Source organism: Peromyscus maniculatus, chromosome 13 (genome assembly GCF_049852395.1).
Source record: "Peromyscus maniculatus bairdii isolate BWxNUB_F1_BW_parent chromosome 13, HU_Pman_BW_mat_3.1, whole genome shotgun sequence".
In the NCBI taxonomy this organism is placed as follows: domain Eukaryota; kingdom Metazoa; phylum Chordata; class Mammalia; order Rodentia; family Cricetidae; genus Peromyscus; species Peromyscus maniculatus.
Genome location: NC_134864.1, coordinates 56,014,731 through 56,035,697, shown reverse-complemented (window position 1 = coordinate 56,035,697; position 20,967 = coordinate 56,014,731). Strand labels below are relative to the sequence as shown.

The window sequence follows — 20,967 nt, the reverse complement described above, 5'->3', positions numbered from 1 at the left end:
TTGAAAGTTTCATATATTTATACAGCGTATATTAATCATATCCACCCACCACTACTTTCAACCCCCCTAGTGCCCTCCCCTCTCCCCCTCTTAACCTTACATGCTCTTTTTATTGTTATCAATACCCCCCCCCGCCCCAATTCAATTAGTGCCAGATGCAAACAGGTGTGTGACCATCCACCGAGACATAAGCAACCAGTTATGTCCTCCTGGGGTCCTCCTGGGGCTCTTCTTTGGGGTCCTCCTGGGGCTCCCCCTTTGGGGTTCCTCTTTGATACTATAGACTTAAGACTGTGACCCAAAACAAAACCCCTGATCCTGGCTCATGCTAGACCTTATGTTTGCCCCATCTCTCTCTATGAAGGAAGGAGTTCATTGCCTTCCTAACCTTCTGACTCATGCCCCCTGACTATGTTTTTGACACCCTGTCTCAGCTCCACAATGAAGACAAATTCTAAGTTTAGATCCGTTTATGATTTTTCTCTCCCTCTTACCAAAACAAAGATCACGGAATCTGCAGCCCTTCTTGCCTGTGTATATTCCTGAGCTGGCCCCATTTTAATAAGCGGGAAGGCACTCCCCCAGAACCCGTTTCCACATGGCTCACCTGCCTCATTTCTCCACACACTTTTCTGTCCAGTGTTTAAGGACACCCGGTCCACAGGCACAGTGCTCTGAACTTGTAAAATTGAAGTGGAACTTAATAATTTGAAGTGTTCTTTCTAGTGTAATTATAATGTCTTCTATTGGGAAAATGTCCCTAAAATTAAAAGGCAAAGAAAAACTCATGCACAATTCTCCCACTAACAGATAACCACTGTCGAAGACTTCTCTCCTTTGTCCATCTTTTAGGCTCAGATTTTTATTTGTTTGAGTACGTATATCTGTTTTATGTGTGGTTTTCTATGCATGATTTCAACAGTATGAGACTCTCCCCATGTCAGTCAGACCTCTTCATAATTACCATTCAAACTGATTGTAAAATTTGCACAATGTATTTTCAAATTTTTGAGACAGGATCTCATTATATAGCCTCTGGCTGTCCTGAAACTCACTGTGTAGACCAGGCTGGCCTCTGCCTTCTGAGTGCTGGGATCAAAGGCATGTATGTGCCACCACACCTGAATTCATACACTTTTTTATGGGTAGCGGTTTCCCTCCTACTTTCAACCATTATTTGGAAATGTTGACTGACTGAACAGTATCAGCAACATATTGAATACAGACCATGCCTTCACAGTGGACTCAAGAACATCCAAGGCCATCTCCAGTTTATGATCCAACAAGTAAACTAAGGTGAATTCACAAATGACCCAACACACCTATTGCAGAATCCAGGCAATCAGTGAAACAGTCCTGCCTGAAGTATTCCCCTGGAGAACAGAGTCAGAGACCTTCAAGAATGCTCCCTGTGTTAGGCAACTTTCCATTACTATGACAAAATGCTTGAGATAATTAATTTACGAACAGAACGGGTATGTTTTGGCTCACAGTTAAGAGGCTCCAGTTCAGGATCTGCTGACTCCATTGCTTTGCATCTATAGGGAGATTGCTCATCATGATCGAACCTGCTGGCAGAAGAAAACTGCTCTTCCCACAGCTGTGACGAAGCCATGAGAACAATGGGTATTCTGTTTAGGATATAGGCATGAGATAGGCAGGAAGAGTTGGTTGGGAAATGTGAAGATTTCTCTAGTGTTTCAGAAAAAAAAAAAAAAACTGTAATCACATGGCCTGCTGTTGAAGAATATCTCCCAGGGAAGAGTTTTTTTCAAAGAATCTCGCTGGGTTTCAGAGCAAAAAATAAGCTTGCCTATTTTGCTGAAAACACTAAGCATTAGCTGTGCTGTCCATTTCTGGATGAGACTCTAAGACCTGATTCATTTCTTATTAATCAGGTAACTTGTGCCGATGTACTGGATACCGACCAATTGTAGAAAGTGGGAAAACGTTCTCACCGGTAAGTTAAAATGTTGTAGGCTAATATTCTATTAACTTAATTTGTGAATGGACTTTTACATAAAATAACCTATTTTACTCACTATCCCTAGACGTGAACCCCGATATTGCCCATTCTAACCATTGAGGGTTGCCAGACACCTGCTGTTTATATTTTTTTATTTGTATTTATTCTTTCACAATTTTATACCCATATGTAATGTCCTTTGATTGCGATCCCCTCCATTACCCTCTCTTCCTGCCCCCCACTCCCACTAAACCCCTTCTTCTTCCCAACAGGTCCCCCTCCTACCTTCATGTCTTTTTCTGTGACCCCCCTTCCTGCCCTGCACTTTAATTAGGGTTGCTTACATGAACGTGGGTAGGGGGTTATTCACCTGAGCAAGGGGAGCTTGCTGGTGGCTCCACTACTGAGGAACAGGACTCCTCTCTCTCAGCAAACGTAATAGCTTGCAGCTCCTCAGGAAGGGATGAAGGGTCATGAATCCCTGCCTCTTCCCCAGTGCGGTGTTGGTGGACTCACTTTTGTGCAGGCAGTCACTCTGAGTTCAGGAGTATAATAGCACATTGTTGTATTTTTATGAGTAAGCCCTTAGCATCTATCTTGTTTATTTCTTCAAATTTGACACTTTCACGAGAATTATAAAAATTTATTCTACCACTCCAATAAATGAAGAAAGTGAAGTGTACAAATAATAATTTTTTTTAAAAAAAGTAGCTAGTTTTATGGCACAGAACTGAGGCCAGGGACGGAGAATGTCAAGTGCAAGACGCCCTGGAGTATAGAAGGCATTCAAGAGCAGCCTGGGCCACCTGGTGAGGCCCTGTCTCAAGTCAAAAAGCAGCCTGGGGTGTGGCCCAGAGATAGAGCACTCACTAGCATACATGAGACCCAAAGTTCAATCCCCAGTGTAGGAACGGAAAGGCCAGGGGGAGGAAAGAAAGACAGGTATTAAATGCTTACTGTATCCACCAGGCATACAGATTGAAGGGACACCGACTAAAGAGAACTGAGGGAAAGGGAAAGGCAGAGAACTTATCAGAGAAAGGGAACCTGGAGCCAGATTCTAAAGGAAATTACAGATGTGAATTGCTGGAGAAAGAGCAGTAGAAACGTTACAAGGAGAGAACTGGCTGACCTAGAAAAAGATGCCCAATATCCAAGGCTCAGAGTGAAAAGGAAAAGGAAGAAGGAGAGAAGTTGGTGTGGTGGAGGTTTCAGAACTAAAAGAAAGTATACCACTTGGGGCTAAAGAGTTTAGACTTGAAGCTGTTGGCCGACACACAGACACATTGTTCCCCAGCCGGAGCACACAGTGAGCACAGAACTTCCCAGGGAAGTGAAGTTCCTGCCTGTGGGAAGGATGAGCCTGGGAGGCACACCAGGGGGATGAAAGCCTGAGTTACCACAGAAGGGAATGTTCACAAGGGTCAGGGGGGCACAGTGGGTACAGAAAGACAGCTTCCAAGAAGGAGCTTGCCAGTCATAACCAGATCTAACCACCAGGCAGCAGAGACTGCAGTAAGCCAAGAGCCAGGTCACCTTGAAAGCTAAGAACAGAGAAAGTTGGAAAACATGATTAGCGCATACAGGGGCAGACATCTTGAAACATAAAGGGTCCACTTTTCATGATAAAAATTATTTCTGTATCATTTTTGTTGACCGAAAATAATTCAAAGTATACCAGTTCATTCCCAATACTGTAAACTTTTGAGGAGCCAGGGCGTAGTTTAGTTGGTAGGGTGCTTGCCTAGCAGACACAAAGCCTAGCACCATATGAAAAAGGTGTGACGGTGCGTGCGTGCTTGTAATCCAAGCATTCAGGTAGGAGAGGCAGGGGGATCAGAACTTGGCTACACAGTTCTGGGCCATTCAGAAATGCTAGAGACCTTGTCTAAAAATAAAAGCAAATAAAAATTAAAACAACCAGGACTGGAGAGATGGCTCAGAGGTTAAGAGCACTGGCTGCTCTTCCAGAGGTCCTGAGTTCAATCCCAGCAACCACATGGTGGCTCACAATCATCTGTAATGAGACCTGGTGCCTTCTTCTGGCCTGCAGGGATACGTGCAGACAGAACACTGTATACATATTAAATAAATAAAATCTTTTTTTTTAAATTAAAACAACCTTAGAAACTTATATTTTTATGCTACTACTAAAAATTTTCAGGAAGTTTTACAAATTACAGGTTATTTCATTTTAATTCCTAAGATACTATTTATGGTAAGTCATAATAGTGACCAATGTTTTACCATTTTTTGACCTACAGAAACAACACCTTCTTCACATTGTCCAGCCTAAAACTATATGGTCTTCTTTGTAGATAAAAATCTATGTAAGGATGTAAACAAAAATACAAAGAATTAGTTCCTTTACTAAGCACAGTTTACAGTATCCAAAGCCCTAATTAATTCTATAGAAATGGCCTTGGAGTTCAAAATACCAGCTGTCACTTTCACAGCAGGTGTGTGCGTCAGACATTATGTGGGATTTTCCCATCATTAAGTGTAACAAAACCGTTTGCCATGGGGTTTATTATTCCAGTTTAACAAGCCCAGCCTGGCCAGTACATGCTAAACCAGGAACTAGACTCTTGATTTTAAATATGGCATCCATTGTCTCCAAATTGCCACATGCCCTTGGCACTGTTTACACATAAGGCGGCAATAATAAGTGAAGCTGGGAATTGTGGTACACACTTGTTATCCCAGCGCTTGGAGGCTAAGGCACGGACCTGCCAGAAGTCCAAGGCCGCCCGGCCTCTACAGTGAATCACTTCCGGGTCAGCCCGGCCTATAGTGTGAGGCCTTCTCTCACTGGAGCATTGGAAAAGCTAGAAAAGGAGGAAGAGGAACAGGAGAACAAGGAAGAGGAAGAGGAACTGACGGTCACAGCAACTGACAAATTCAGGCCCAAAAGTTTATCTTTTGGTTCCACATGAAATACCCGAAAAATTATAATTAAATGATTAGCAATTTGAATCCTTCAAATAATTCACGATGGCCTCCATACTTGGGTTAACCACCATAGTATAAGTACCCTCCATGTTTCTCACTTCCCGTGGGGAGCCCCGGTGACTGATCCCATGGACTGCAATCCCATTTGTCTTCTTCCCCTGAGCCCAGGGTGACAGTTTGTAGGTCTCCACTGGAAACACAGTTGCACGTTCCCTTTATTTTTCTCTAATCGTTCAGTAGTGGGAGAGCTTGTTACCTAGCCTCCCGAACTCCTGTAGAGGTTTAAAGCATTTTTATTGTTGGCTGTGATGTGAGGCATCTTACCAAGGCGCTTACACATCAGCTTACTCACTCAGCCACATAGATTCTAGCCCCTTTTCTTGTTTTTGTTTATTTGTTTTGATTTGTTTGGGTTTTTTGTTTTTGAGACAGGGTTTCATAGAGCCCAGGCTTGCCTCCAACTTATCTAAAGATGGCCTTGAACTCCTAATCCTCCTGCCTCTACTCCCCAAGTACTGGGACTACAAGTGCGTGCCTGCCATTCCCAGGTCTTGTTATCTGTTTTACTGGGAGCAGAGAATCAGTAGCTTGATGAGATGTGAATCCTGCAGGGGTCTCCTTCCATTCAGCCAAAACCAGAAGTGAGGAATGCACAGATCCATTTGGTTGAGTTATAGATATGGGGACCTCAGGCAGCGTGTTCAGAGACCTGACCACGAAGCTGACTTAAATTGCATTACTTCCCCAGGGAGCTACTGTTTGCCAAATGAAAGGATCTGGAAAATGCTGCATGGATCCAGATGAAACGTCTTTTGTGAGCAGAGAGGAAAAAGTAAGTGTCTGGTTTTCCCACTCCAATTGGGATTGACTCAAAAAAAATGTTAACAAAAATCCAAATGTATCTATCTATTCTTGTCAGTCATTACAAGGCAAAAATAAGTAACATTCATGTCACTAAAAGTCTCAATGGGAGAGAGCAGGGCACTATGGAGGGACGGCATGGGGCAGGAACAGAAGACGCCTGGTTGCACTGCATCCACACAGACAGATGGAGGCTGTACTCAGCTCTCACCCTTTCATTCAGTCCAGGCCCATAGGACAGTGCCACTCACATTCAGCGGAGGTCTTTCCACCCAGTTAACCCAGTCTAGATTCTCCCTCACAGACATGGCTGGAGGTTTGTCTTCTGGTAGATTCTAGAGCCTGTTGAGTTGATAATCAATATTAACCACCTCAGGCACCTTTGTGCTCATGAAAATATAATAATACAGGAGACCCAGTGCAGACATCTAATGCTCAGCTCTGACAGCTGAGAAGTCCAGAGTCTTGTCCATGTGCTAAGGACACCACCCCTCAGTCCTGGAAGTGACAGGAGAATTCTGCATGAGGGGGTCCTGTGACTCCAATATCTTGCTTCGTATTGGGGTGTCAGGAGGAATGCCACCCTTGAATATTGCTGTGTGTCTCTCGGTAACTCTGACGTTCCATTGGTGTTGTGTTGTGTTTTGTTGAGATGTGTACCAAACTGTATGATGAAGATGAGTTCCAGCCCCTGGATCCATCCCAGGAACCTATATTCCCTCCTGAACTGATCGTAAGTTGCTCTGCTTTTGTGGTTTCATAATACGATGTGGCCCACGCCTTTCTGTAGAACCACAAAGCTCTAGCTATTAAGAAGATGTGAGTGTGTCCACCGTGATGGAGTCCTTTTTCGGGACTTGTTCAGTCCTTTCAGTAGGTAATCAAATCAGAGCTCATGAAAGAGTGGAACTGCCAGGACCTCAGAGTCCCATTGGCTAAATCCCTTTTACCTGAAGATTCTGAGGTCAGAGTGTAGATGAGTCACCACAGAAGGTCATACAGGAACTCACAGGTATCTTAAAGCCAATTTATAAAACAGTAAAGTGACAATAAAAAGATACTTAGGACAATGGAATTGGACTGTTCTTACAGTTAACCACTGGCTCAAGTCTACTAAAGAAAAAAGGGAAAAGAAAAAAATGTGTCAGGGCTGGAGAGGTGGCTCAGTGGTTAAGAGCACTGACTGCTCTTCCAGAGGTCCTGAGTTCAATCCCAGCAACCACATGGTGGCTCACAACCATCTGTAATGCGATCTGGTGCTCTCTTCTGGCCTGCAGATATAAATGCAGACAGAATACTGTATACATAATAATAAATAAATCTTTTTTAAAAAAAAGAAAGAAAGAAAAGAAGGTGTCACATTGTGGTATGTCTGAACCCCTGTTCTATAACTGTGTCCTGGAGAAAGCATGGTAGGAGACAGAGAATCCCCGTGGCTTCTCAGAACCCAGTGCCTTGTACCCCTCAGAGCCTGAGAACTTGGACACCTTGGCTATGTCAGTATTTTTTTTTGATGGATCATGGAATGATTAGCTTTAATTGACAACTTGATTCGACCTAGTATCACCTGGGAAAAGGGTTTCAGTGAAGAGATTGTCTATATTGGGTTGGCTTGTGGCGTGTCGAGGGGAGGCTGTTGTTTTGTTGTTGTTGTTGTTGTTGCTTTTTTAACAGAGCTGAGGACCGAACCCAGGGCCTCGCCCTTGCTAGGCAAGCACTCTACCACTGAGCTAAATCCCTAACCCCTGTTTTTTTTTTTTTTAACTTGTGTTAATTCTTTGTGGACCTCACATCATACATTCCAATCCCACATATCTTCCCATCTGCCTTCTGCCCTTGCCAACCTCACCACCAATAAATAAATAAATAAATAAATAAATAAATAAATAAATAAATAAATAAATAAATAAATATTTAAAAGAAACACCAAGAACCCTGGACAGGGCACTCCTGGTTGATTATGCCCCTCCACACAGACCAAGAAGTATGGAGGGCAGCCATCTGTGTCCTCCATGAGGCATTATTTTAAAGTTGTTTGCCTAAATATAGATAGGTATATACTAGATAGATATAAGCAAGGTTGTGAGAAAAAAAATTTCCTTATACACACACATAACACACAATACACACACATGGACACAACACACACACACACACAAATAGACAAACAAATAATAAGTGATTTTTAAATTTTTAAGGGGATAGTGTTGGGTGACAATGTTTCCTGTGGTCAGTGTTTGAGCCCGAAGGTGCATCTCTGAGGACAGTTATCACTCTCTCCAATCCACTGCTCACCGCTTAACTAAAGAGCCGGGAGGCAGCCACCAGGAAACAGATTCACCTACAGTGTCCCCCAGAACCGAGGGGGAAACATTCTCAGCCTCTCTCCACCTCGCCTGTGGCAATGGTGCCATTTATATGTTGCCAGGATGTGTCACCCGTAGATCTGGGGGTGAGCCGAGTTGGCAGGGCCACGCAGGAAGTCTGGTGAGAACCCAGTTCTTCCTCAGGGGCTGTTTCCTGTGGGAATTCTAATTCCCCGGTGGTGGAGCGGAACTAGAAGAGACCTAGGCACTTGCACTGCCCTGAGTGCCTCTTCAGACAGCCACTTCACAAGCACAAACACTGTCCCTGTGCACACCTAGCAGGAGACAGGCTCATCGATCTGGTAGTTTCAGTCCACCCCTTCCTGATCCCTGAGAAAGCTAAAGTGACCCGTGGACCATTTGGATCCCCGGAAAGCACAGTGGCTTTGCTTCTCTGCAGAGAATGGCCGAAGATCCCCATAAGAGGAGGCTGACATTCCAAGGGGCGAAGACCACCTGGTTCATGCCGGTGACCTTGAAAGACCTTCTGGAACTCAAAGCCAGCTACCCCAAAGCCCCACTGGTCATGGGGAACACCGCAGTGGGTATGTGTTATTTGCATGTGTTTTCCTTCAGATCAGGTAACTGAAGCCCCCACACCCCACCCCACCCCTCAGCTCTCCATAAACCAGGCTCATTTCTATTCATGGGACTCGGGTCTTTTAGAATTATTTCTTTTTTTTTCTTTTGCAAATGAGTTGTATACATGATAATTTTTACTTTGTCATACCAGTAACCCATCGTTCTCATTCTAACTGCTTCCTGTTTTTTCTCCTTAAGGACCCAGTATTAAATTTAAAGGCGAATTCCATCCAGTTTTTATATCCCCACTTGGGCTTCCAGAACTGAACTTTGTGGAAAGCACAGACAAAGGTAAGCATCTTGGTTCAAGTAAGGCATCGGCCCTGGCTCGGCGGGGCTCTGATGGCAGTCAGTCACACCTCCCAGAAGCCCTGACTTTGCGCATTCATTCAAAGCAACTGGGTGTGTACTGTGCGTTCACTATAAGCATCTTTAGGATGTCTCACTCGACTGTGTCCCTGAGCATCACATTGTCATCAAAGCCATGACAGCAAGAAGATGACCAAGAGCTGAAGAGCTCGGCCAAGTACCGGAAGATTAGTCCAATAAGCCCTTAGGACGTTTTCTTTCTTGAGGTTCATCTCACACACATGTGTACCCTTGCAGCGCGTGCACACACACATACACACGGACACGGACACAGACACAATCTTAGCCACAAGATTTAAAATGCAATTATGGGCAACTTCCTTCCTTCCTTCCTTCATTTTTCTTTCTTTCTTTCTTTCTTTCTTTCTTTCTTTCTTTCTTTCTTTCTTTCTTTCTTTCTTTCTTTCTTTCTTTCTTCCTTTCTTTCAACAAGTTGCCAGGTGTGTTCACATGTCCTGTCTCTTTGATTTTTAGGTCAACCCTAGGAGACAGACCTAGCTCATACCTTGGAGTCTCCAATGTCCTCTGGAAGATTCAGAATCAAAGGACCTAAATAATCTCCCCAGACTCCCAAGTCAGGCCTAGAGCCTGTCTTCTTTTTGATGATAATGCACAAACAAGACTCTCTGAGTCATCCCACTGCCAATACCCAAACAATGTATTTGAATAGACAAATAATAGATGGTGGGAGCTAAAAATACCTTAACTAGTTAAAAATGTGAGTGGGACAAAGAAACCAACTGGGCAATTCTTGCTCTCCCTCCAACATGTCAGTCTTAAGTCAGTTCATTTTTTCCCAACTATTGGAATATCTGTATCAGTGGATATGGATATAGGAAAAGATGGATAGGGGAGACTATCGGGCATGTCACTGGCTAGGGTGAGTGAGGATGTAGAGATGGGAAGCAGCACTCATAGAACTACATCTGTTGCTCCAACTTTTCTTCATTGCCCTCCCTCCCAGGAGCAGTAAGCGCCCTTTCATCATCCCTCCGTGAAACTTTAACACTGCAGATAAAATGCATGATTTTTTATGTGCAGTAGGTTAACTGGTACTGGATGCATACTGAGATTTTTTTAGTCACTCCCTCGGGGATTCCATTAGCCCTGGAAAGACAACACTACTGAAATCATGCCCTGTTAGCACACCTGCAAACCAAACTAGCCTGCTACCAGCAAGTATCACTCCTGTTCTCTTTTTGGAAGGGGGCGGGGCAAGGGGGAAGAGAGGACCATGGAAGGAGAGCAAATGGACAGTGGAAATTCCGCCAATGAATTTTCTAGTTTAATGACATCTTCAAAGACGGTTTTTAAGTCCTAATGTACTGGCGCACCTTATAGTCTAGTGTCCAGGGGGTTAAGACCAGTCTGAGTGCTATAGTGTAACAAAACTGTTTCGAAAGAAGGGAAGGGCTTAGAATCCCCACATGTGATCATTTACTCTGGGAAAGCACATGAAGTATTGCATTTTGGTTATCTGTGGTTAGCACGTACTAAAATCCAAGGCAAACGCGACCGTCTATGACCGAGAAGAGGCATTGTCCTAGTTTTTCATCACTATGACAAGATATCTGTGGGAAGTCCATCCGAAGGAGGAAAGGTTTATGTTGGATCATGGTTTCGAAAGTTTCATTCCATCATGGCAGGAAGGGTGCGGCTGAGCAGGGCAGCTGCATCATGGCGCCCGGGGAGCAGACGGAGAAAGAGCCCCAGCCTGAGACAGCTCTCCCTTTGTGTGAGTCTCTTGTCTCAGTGCTGTGGCGAATACCCACCAGGAAGTAAAGGAGGGAGGGAGGGAGGGAGGGAGGGAGGGAGGGAGGGAGGGAGGGAGGGAGGGAGGGAGGGAGGGAGAGAGGGCTTGTTCTGGACCTCCATTCAAGGGCACAATTGTGTGACTCGGAACTCATGAGAATAAGCACTGGGGGCAGCTGGTCACATTGTGTCCCCAGGCAGGAGGCAGAAAGTGTCAAACAGTTCTCTGGTTGATGGTTTAGTGTTCTTTCTCCTTCTGGGCTCCCGTGTTAGAAGACGGCGCAGCTCAGGCTGACGGAAGTCTCCGCTAGTTAATCTTCTCTCGAAACGCCCTCAGACACCTTCACTCATTTTCCAGGTTTTCCTCCATCCAGTCAAGTAGACTTTAATGCTGACCATCTCAATGAAGCAAATCGCCAGAAGTATCCCTAATTATCCTTGCTTGTTGTCATCCCAACTAAACATTCGAAGAGCTGACCTATTTAGAAGCGTGCACGCAGGCTCTCTGTACATTTACGTTCTTCTCTTGCTTCCAGGGGCAACAGTAGGGGCAGCATACAGCCTGGCACAGTTGAAAGATGCCCTGGATTTTCTGGTTTCGGAGCAACCAAAGGAGAAAACCAAGACCTACCACGCCCTCCTGAATCATCTGAGGACACTTGCAGGGCCCCAGATTAGGAATATGGCTGTACGTTCTCTATTGTTCTACAAACTGAGCCACAGTGTGTGTGTGTGTGTGTGTGTGTGTGTGTGTGTGTATGTGTGTCACAAGTGTGTGTGCCCCAAATGACAGGTGTCACCTGTGTGTGTGCCCCAAATGACAGATGTCACAAATGTGTGTGTGTGTGTGCCCCAAATGACAGATGTCACAAGTGTGTGTGTGTGTGTGCCCCAAATGACAGATGTCACAAGTGTGTGTGTGTGTGTGTGTGTGTGTGTGTGTGTGTGTGTGTGTAAAGTGATATAACAAATCATGATATAGAGTCAGAAGAAGCACAAATTCTTGCCCCAGTTTTCCTAGGCAAGTCATTTGAACTCCTTAAACTGCAGTCACTTGAGTTTGGAAATTAAAGTCCAGCCAAATGGGACTATGTCTAGGGTCCTGTCCAGCCATCTATGAAGCATGCATGTCTTATGCCGCTATTGGTGAAATTATTAAGGCCACTCCACATAGTTAAAAGGGAGATTTATTTAATGGCGCAACTTACAAATGAAGGGATAGGTAGGTTGAGGGTGCTGGGAAAGACGCAGGCAGCGCAGTCTGGCAGTGTTCTCTGGAGAACTCTGCTTGGTCTACCTCTAGCATCCAAGGTCCAGGAACCAATAGATCAGGCACATCTGGATCTCGGGTCTTCAGGGTCCTCTCTTGGCCCCGCCTTGTAGGCGTGACAGTTACCAAAGCCTCAATAGGGGGTTAGAACTTCCAGATCAAAGCTGGAATGGAGGCCGGGCATTGGTGGCGCACGCCTTTAATCCCAGCACTCGGGAGGCAGAGGCAGGCGGATCTCTGTGAGTTCGAGGCCAGCCTGGGCTACCAAGTGAGCTCCAGGAAAGGCGCAAAGCTACACAGAGAAACCCTGTCTCGAAAAACCCAAAAAAAAAAAAAAAAAAAAAAAAAAAAAAAAAAAAAAAAGCTGGAATGGCTGCCCACCACATCCCGCCCTCCCAGATGCTCTTCTGATTGGTTCTCCTCTTAGACCTTTGCTCTGATGTCCATTTCTGATGTGTCTTCCATGCATACACCCTCTGACCCCCAGCTGTCTAGAAGTCTCACTTACTGGGGTTTTTCCATTACTTAAGATTTCACAGCCAGGCGGTGGTGGCGCACGCCTTTAATCCCAGCACTCAGGAGGCAGAGGCAGGCAGATCTTTGTGAGTTCGAGGCGAGCCTGGGCTACCAAGTGAATTCCAGGAAAGGCACAAAGCTACACAGAGAAACCCTGTCTCCAAAAAACCAAAAAAAAAATTAAAAAAAAGAAAAAAAGATTTCATGGTAATGGGCTCAAATCACTCCCCATCGCATGATGAGCAAGCCATCAGGACGAGGGGGCAGGGTTGGGGGCAGGGTTGGGGGTGGGGTGGGAGGTGGTGGGAGGGCCAGCCATATAGATTTCTCATGACTGTCTCTGGCCTTCTGTTGATCCACAAATCTCCTACATATTCTCAAATCTGTATTTTATGTCCGTTTTCTGAAGGACTTTGCTCCTCTCATTGAACTTGTTCCCATCAGTCCCTTAAAGACCCCTGTTCAAGCCTCTCCTCAGCAGACTTGCCTGGAGGTTTAAGGCCACAGAGAAGCACCCGGATAGTCTCTCCTAATCCATCTTTTCCTATATCAGTATCCATTGACATAGATATTCCAATAGTTAGGAAAAAATGATGAGCCAACTGACTTAAGACTGACATGTTGGAGGGAGAGCAAGAATTGCCCAGTTGGTTTCTTTGTCCCGCTCACATTTTTAACTAGTTAAGGTATTTTTAGCTCCCACCATCTGTTATTATCTATTCAAATACATTGTTTGGGTATTGGCGGTGGGATGACTCAGAGAGTCTTGTTTGTGCATTATCATCAAAAAGAAGACAGGCTCTAGGCCTGACTTGGGAGTCTGGGGAAATTAGGCAGCCATCCTAGATGTAAAGGCACCATTCTCCAGGTCTGTTAATGGGGCTGCCGGCTCTCCACCTTCCCTATAGGGGACTCTCTTCCTCTGTGGGTGTGTGTCACACCCACTTTTCCCCTAACCTGCTGGCTTCTCTTTCTCGGCTTCCTGAGTGAGCGTGCATACCCAGGAAGGCTTCCGGACAAACACAAATTCCTGTTGGGACCGTTCCTCCAAGAAACTGTTCCACTGCACTCGGGCGCTTTCTCGGCTTAGGTGGCCGTTAGGCGGGTCAAGAGTGGGAGCTGAGCACAGCATGGCGTCTGGATGGGTTAGCTGCTTCCAAACGCTCCCGGGTCTTTCTGCAGAGCAAAGGGGGAATTGAAAACGTATACAATATCTCTGTGCACACGATTCCTTACTTGTCAAGTCACTGAATGAAGCTTCTTTCGATGCCCTCTTTTCTTCAGACTTTAGGAGGGCACGTGGTGAGCCGGCCTAACTTTTCTGACCTCAACCCCATTTTGGCAGCAGGAAATGCTACCATCAATGTGGTATCTAAAGGTAAGAGGGCCGGGCGGTGGTGGCACACGCTTTAATCCCAGCACTTGGGAGGCAGAGGAAGGCGGATCTCTGTGAGTTTGAGGCCAGCCTGGGCTACCAAGTGAGTTCTAGGAAAGGCACAAAGCTACACAGAGAAACCCTGTCTCGAAAAACTAAATAAATAAATAAATAAATAAATAAATAAATAAATAAATAAATGTAAGAAGACGAGCTTTGGGAATTTGATTTTCTACTACCATTATTACATAGATCCTGCTGTAGATTATGAAATGGGGACCCGAGAACATCTTACTTGGCCCCCTGACGCTCAGACATCTCCTCACACCTGAGGCAGAAGCTGTTGCCTCTGTCCCCCAGCTGTTCTGTACGTAGAGACTGGATTAATGTCTCTGATACTTTTCTTAAACATTTGACCCGTTTATAAGCAGCCCAAGTTATAACATCAAAGAAATTCAAGGAAAGGATCAGGGCTGGTGTAATAGTGCTGTGGGTTAGGCGCTTGCCGCCAAGCCTGGCCACCTGAGTGTGATCCCGGGGACCCACAAGGTCGAAGGAGAAACCCAGAGTCCTGTAGGTTGCCCTCTGACCTCCACGCAAGCACCATAGTACATGCACATGCAATTGATAAATCAATAAATGGAAAAGATAGAGGAAGAGGTTTCTCCGCGGCTTTAAAGTTTATGACATATTTCTTTCCCTAGTTCTGAAAAGAAGTCAGTTTTTATATATGCTACCCATTAGTTCTCTTTTTAGTCACATATGAGCTTTGTGGAGGAAAACTTATCTAAACTTAAGGGAAGAAAAGCAAGTTGATGCTATTCACAGTGCTACTTACTATTGTAAAAATACCTTCCCTTAAATTAAAGTTATAGTTTTAAGACTGATTCAAATGACTGTAAGCATCTCAGAAAAAGTGCACGTGCTTATGATTTTAGTCAGAGAAAAGAAGATAGAGCTGAAAAGGAAGCTCCATAGTAACATGCTTGCTGCATAAGCATCATGAGTTCAACCCCCGGGGTGGGGGTTGGGGGGGCTTCTTGTAATCCCAGAGGCTGGAGAGGGTAAGCAGATCCCTGGGCAGCCAGCCTCCCTAACCAAGTGACAGACCCTGTTTCCAAAGAAGTCAAGGTAGACAGAACCCGAGGGACAGCATCCAAGGTTGACATCTGGCTGACACCCTCGTGTGCAAGCATACTCACACAGACATGTGCACCCACACCCACATGAACACACGCAAAAAAAGAAACACACAAAAAAGAACACACACACACACACACACACACACACTCCACTGTGCCAGTTTGGAAAAGTAATTTAACTTCCCTGGATCTTTCTTTTCTCATTTGTGAAATGTTATACATTGTAGCAGGTTGTTTCCCTGATAACTTTAAAGATCTTTAAGTCCAGTGTTGGTGAGTGGCGTGCAATGGGCTCTGAGACTTTCAGTTCATCTGGTTCCACCCAGTCATTCTGAAACCTGGGCCCCAAAGTTTCTATGACTTGCTTCAGGCAGCCCAGGCTCGGGGCTAGATCTCAGTCCCCGGACTCTGGCTCCCGGCCACACCAGTTCATTCCACCAGACCTTACAGATGCTTACTGTGTAGTCCCCTGTTTGAGAAATGTGTCTTAGTCTGGATCATTCTCTCTAACAGAAGGAGAACAGCAGATTTCTTTAAATGGCGCTTTCCTTGAGGAGTTACCTGAGGCCAACTTGAAGCCAGAGGAGGTGGTGGTGTCTGTTTCCATCCCTTACACTACCCAGGTGAGCTTCCTGTACTCGAAACCTGCCTACACACCTCCTCTTGCCTTCTGCATCCAAACAGAATGGGCCTCTCTGTGGCTGATGATTGCCTCTGAGAGAGTCTGGGGGCCCTCATGGTGAGGGATCGAGCCCCAGATGACCATTTCAGTTGCTTCCACAGAAGGGCCACATTATGACTTTTCGGGGATGTGCCTAAAGGGACACTGGCCTTGCAAACAACAGAAGCTTCTGTATGAGTGGAAATCTTGGTTATAGATGAAAATGCATCCTAGCCGGAAGTATGTAAATTTATAGTCAGTATCAGCTATGGAGGTTTCTAACGAACTGAAAAAATGTGTTATGAAGTTATTTGCCAATCACCAATAGCTATGAACTAGGTAGTTTGCATGAAATCATTTATGTACTAAGTTCCTACCGCTCTGTCACACAGCGCTGAGCCTGGAAGACAGTATAAGAGTTTCAAAGGTCTACGGTTCCTTCCTTCAAGCTCCCTAACCCTAGTGGGGAAAGGCTTGAAATAGGAAACAAAACCCAATCACCAAGGATGGGAAATGAATGGCCCAAGAACCGGAGGAGCTCTGGGCTGGAAGTCGGTGGAAGGGAGCTAGGGTGAGGATCTGAGGTATATCATCTCCCTGTCTGGCCCTTGGCTCACTCAGCAGCCTCAAACACAGTCTGATCCACCCCGATGCCTTCTTAGAGCAAATAAGACCCGAACACATGAGTCACTTCCTCGTGGCCTCGGGCGATGCCGTGAAAAGCTGAGAGCCTGGAGCTTAAGCAGAATCTGAACCCCAGGCCAGCCACTTGCTGTGACCTTGCACAAGTGACGAACGTGTGTCCTCAGAATTGGAAATGAGCAGAGCTGTTGAGGATTAAATGTTGCTCTAAATGAAACACACAGGGCAATACTCACGGGAACTACCGTCAGTCACTGCCTGTGTGATCCACCATTTGCTGGATCTTTATTTCAAATACCCATCGAAAGGGCAGGGGACATGACTCGGTGGGTAGAGTGTCGGTGGTGGCAAGCGTGAGAATCTAAGTTCAAGTCCCAACACCCACATTTAAAAAAAAAAAATTGTAGATGTGATGATGTATGTCCGTGTCTGTGACCCCAGATCTGCGGGGCTGGACGGTGGTACACAGAGACAGGGCAGATCCTGGAAGCTCACTGGGCAGATATCCTGACCAACTGGTAAGCCCCAGGGTCAGTGAGAGATCCTGTCTCCAAAAAAAGTAAGACGGGGAAAACTGAAGAAGACTTTTGATGTTGACCCCTGGCCTCCACCTTCACATACTTGTGCACATTCATACAAACAGCTACACACACACACACACACACACACACACACACACACACACACACACACCACAAGTTGTCAGAGTAGTTGCTGTGTGGCACACACTAACCGTTCTGAGTGTTTTTCCGTCTCTAGTGGCACTTTGTGGCAGGACTCCGTCTGGCCCAGCGTCAGGAAAATGCCTTCGCCATTGTCAATGCTGGTATGAGTGTGGAGTTTGAAGAAGGTACAGACACAATCAAGGGTCTTCAGATGTTCTTTGGGAGTGTTGCCCGCACTGTGGTCTCTGCAAGGAAAACCTGCCAGCAGCTCATTGGGAGGTAAGTCGCAGCCCACCTGGGACACCATGCACAGACCTTTCTGGGTGAATAGTTTTCTTTAAAGCTATACTTGTGGAAATCTTTCTAAGATTTTATAAGCATATATATTTTTATTTTTATATAAATACGTTTTTTATAAATCTTTTTGAGATTTTATGAATATATATCTTTGTATATAAATACTTTATAATTTATACAAATATTGATATAAATATTTTATATTTATACAAAATAACATTTTATGTAAAGATAATATATAATATATATTCATCTGGAATATTTAAACTCTGAAGAAAATCTTAAGAAAGCCACTCAAAAACCCACTCCTTCAAAGTACATATACTTCTATTATCACAGATTTTTGTACAATTATTGCAAAACTTACAGAGCTTGAGTAGATACTAGTTTTAAGTAATTAACCTATAAAATAAGCAAACATCTCCAACACTGAATCCTGAAGATGAAAAAGTAAAAGTGTGTTTATCTACATCAAGAAGATGGAGCCTTGGAAAGGTCGAAGAGCCCTGTCCCTGGCACGCTCCTCATGGCTACCATCTAGGAAGGTTTTGTGTTGTTTTTGTTTTTAATTTTTTCCAATTAGTATTTTTGCAATCATTTTCACTTACCCATTTATGTTCATTCCCAGTAAGTGGGATTTAACATGGTTCTCCTCAGACAGTGAATTAAACCCTCACTCCCAAGACAAGCATGGAAACTGGCCACTTGTGAGATAGCCAGTCCTTCTCTGTGGTCCACAGTGTTTGTGTGCGGGGCTCCGGCGCAGAGACATACAGCAGACTCCAGATTTCAGAAACCTGTGATTTTAGCAGGGGCGTTGTTTTTTTTTTTTAACCTAAACAAATCCATACTATCGGCTTATGAAGTTTAAAAAAAGAACAAAGGAAGACTTGGAAAGAAACACCTGACAGCTGTTAGATCTGATGCTGAAGAAAAAGCTTAAGGGCCCTGATGTGGAGGAGCATTCAGGAGGCAGGACAGGGGAGGGGAGAGGGGAGGGGAAGGGAGGGGAGGGGAAGGGGGAAGGGAGGGGGGGAGGGGGAGGGAAGGGGAGGGGGGAGGGGAGGGGAAGAAAGCTAAGTGGCCTATCTTAAGGGCATTTTGTTTGGACTTAAAAGATAGCCAGAGTTGCACCCCGTTTTTCCTTGCCTTAGTAGTTTGGTGTCTGCCTGCCAGCTGCGACACTCTGTTACTCTAACAAAACACCGGAGACTGAGTGATTTACAAAGAGAAGGGTTTTATTTTGGCCTCCGGGTCTCAAGCAGTGGTCCTCAACCTTCCAAATGCTGCGACCCTTTAATGCAGTTCCTCATGTTGAGGTGACCCCCAACCATGGAATTATTTTCTTTGCTTCTTCATAACTGTAATTTTGCTGCTGTTGTGTCATATCATAATGTCAATAGTTGTGTCCTCCGACGGCCTTCCGTGGCCCCTGTGAAAGGGTGGTTGGACTAGCCACGGGGTCGTGACCCACAGGTTGAGAACCGTTGGCCTGGCGACTGCCATCCTAGAGCATGGTGGCACTGGCAAGGTGCGCTTGCTGCTTCCGTCCCCAGTAGAAAGTGGAAGGGCCTTTGCGGAAGACAGAGGACCGACAGACAGCTCTGCTCCCTGAGAGGCTGCGCTCCCAGCAACTGGTCCAGCCCTGGTGACGTCATCCATGGACAGAGCGCACAAACCTCGGGAACACCCTTAGCTCCGGGGTGAAACGTTCATCTTCTGTCCTCAGGCACTGGGACGACCAGATGCTGAGTGACGCCTGCCGGTGGGTTCTGGAGGAGATCCGCATCCCACCGGCGGCTGAGGGCGGCATGGTGGAGTACCGACGGACCCTCATCATCAGCTTGCTCTTCAAATTCTACCTCAAAGTGCGCCGGTGGCTGAACAGAATGGTAAAGGGCTTCTCCGGCCCCAGGGTGCCTGGGTCTGTGCACAAGGAACATGCCCTGCTGCTGAGAACTTGCCGTGAGTGGGCCAGGGGTGGGGCCCTGCGGCTCCCCGGTCCTTCTCCCCTCGGTCCGGGTCTCAGAAGGGAGCGGCCATGCTCTCGGGATAAACGCTAAGGTGCCGTATGAGACGGACCAACAACGAGGGAAAGTCATCAGTAAGCAAACTGCATCTTTTCCTCTTTAAAAAAGATGTTCTCGTTGAAGTAAGAAAAATGATATTTTAATACTTAACAGACCCAAAATGGGAACATTACATGCAATACTATCACCCATATTCAATCTCTATAAATATTTTAGCGTGTGTCCTTCTAAACCTTTCATTATGTGTGTGTGTGTGTGTGTGTGTGTGTGAGAGAGAGAGAGAGAGAGAGAGAGAGAGAGAGAGAGAGAGAGAGAGAGAGAGAGAGAGAGAGAGAGAGAGAGAGAGAGAGAGTGTTTAGGATAGTTTGGTTAATACTTTAAAACAATGCCCACAGTAGCTGCTTAGAATTTACCTCACGCCTATGGGGTGTCCCTTTGATATGTGCGAGCAAACAAATGACCACCTCCGCGTTTCTCTTAGGACTGAGAGCTCTGCTCTGTTGGTTCAGCCAATCCTTTCTGTTAACATTTTGTATCCACAGCATCATCCTTGTAGTCTATGACATAGCCTTATCTATTCTCTTATGTATTGCTTAACTCGTTCAGCATATAGATATCAGATACATAATATATAATCAGCTAAATCTTTTTCTTTCATATATTATATATCATTACACAACCCAGGGCCTCGAATACGTTGGTCAAGCATACCACCACCAAGCTAACGCCCAGCCGTTAAATTCTCTTATGTATTGCATATGAATGCTATCATTATAGAAACAAAATTTCAAAAATAAGCCATAAGATAATAAGCCTACCTTAACTACCATTAGCACTTCATGCTATATACAATTATTTACTTATATTTACATGAGTATATTTTACATTTTTATATATTTTTATAATTTTTGCAAAGTTGAAAACATACCGTGCATACATGTTTATAACCCGTCTTTTTCACTTACATCCCCTAAACTGTTCTTTTGTATTCATGCTTTAAAATATTCTTCTTTATCACAGTGTCTTGGCAGGTGTGACACTTGTCAGTGTAGGGAAGGATATCTTTTTTCTTTTACTGAAAATAGAATTTTTTTTTTTTTTTTAAACAATCGCCAACATTTATTTCGTTTTTTCCCATGGTGCTGGAGATGCAGCCCACAGCTTTTCGCATGCTTTGTGCAAGCATCTTACCACTGAACCACACTGCTGACTCCACCCCAGCTCTATTTCTTCTTTCTTCCTTTCTTTTTTCTTTTCTTTTCTTTCTTTCTTTCTTTCTTTCTTTCTTTCTTTCTTTCTTTCTTTCTTTCTTTCTTTTGTTTCGTTTTGTTTGAGACAAAGTCTCATTCTGTACTTCTGGCTGGGAACTCCAGGCTGGCCTTGAACTTATTGACTCACCTGCCTCTGTCTCTCAAATGCAGGATTAAAGGCATGTGCCACCGTACCCAGGCCCCATCATTTTCTTAAATCTAGACAGTCGCCAAGTAATAAATCAAGCCTGGCTTTTAGGTTTGCCAGTTT

The 20,967-nt window shown here is 45.0% G+C and overlaps 1 protein-coding gene across 2 annotated transcripts in view; it reads left to right on the top strand.

Moving 5' to 3' along the window:
- LOC102926693 (aldehyde oxidase 4) overlaps positions 1–20,967 on the top strand; it is a 70,079-nt gene that overhangs the window by 17,022 nt on the left and 32,090 nt on the right. Inside the window, exons 6-15 of one of the 2 annotated variants that reach the window (XM_076550491.1) lie at positions 1,899–1,960; positions 5,667–5,750; positions 6,432–6,512; positions 8,546–8,690; positions 8,926–9,018; positions 11,385–11,536; positions 13,919–14,012; positions 15,665–15,774; positions 17,214–17,398; positions 19,146–19,308. In XM_076550491.1, coding sequence (XP_076406606.1) covers positions 1,899–1,960; positions 5,667–5,750; positions 6,432–6,512; positions 8,546–8,690; positions 8,926–9,018; positions 11,385–11,536; positions 13,919–14,012; positions 15,665–15,774; positions 17,214–17,398; positions 19,146–19,308 — 1,169 coding nt within the window. Of the gene's footprint in view, positions 1–1,898; positions 1,965–5,666; positions 5,751–6,431; positions 6,513–8,545; positions 8,691–8,925; positions 9,019–11,384; positions 11,537–13,918; positions 14,013–15,664; positions 15,775–17,213; positions 17,399–19,145; positions 19,309–20,967 lie in introns of both variants that reach the window. The other variant, XM_076550492.1, reaches the window with a different exon arrangement.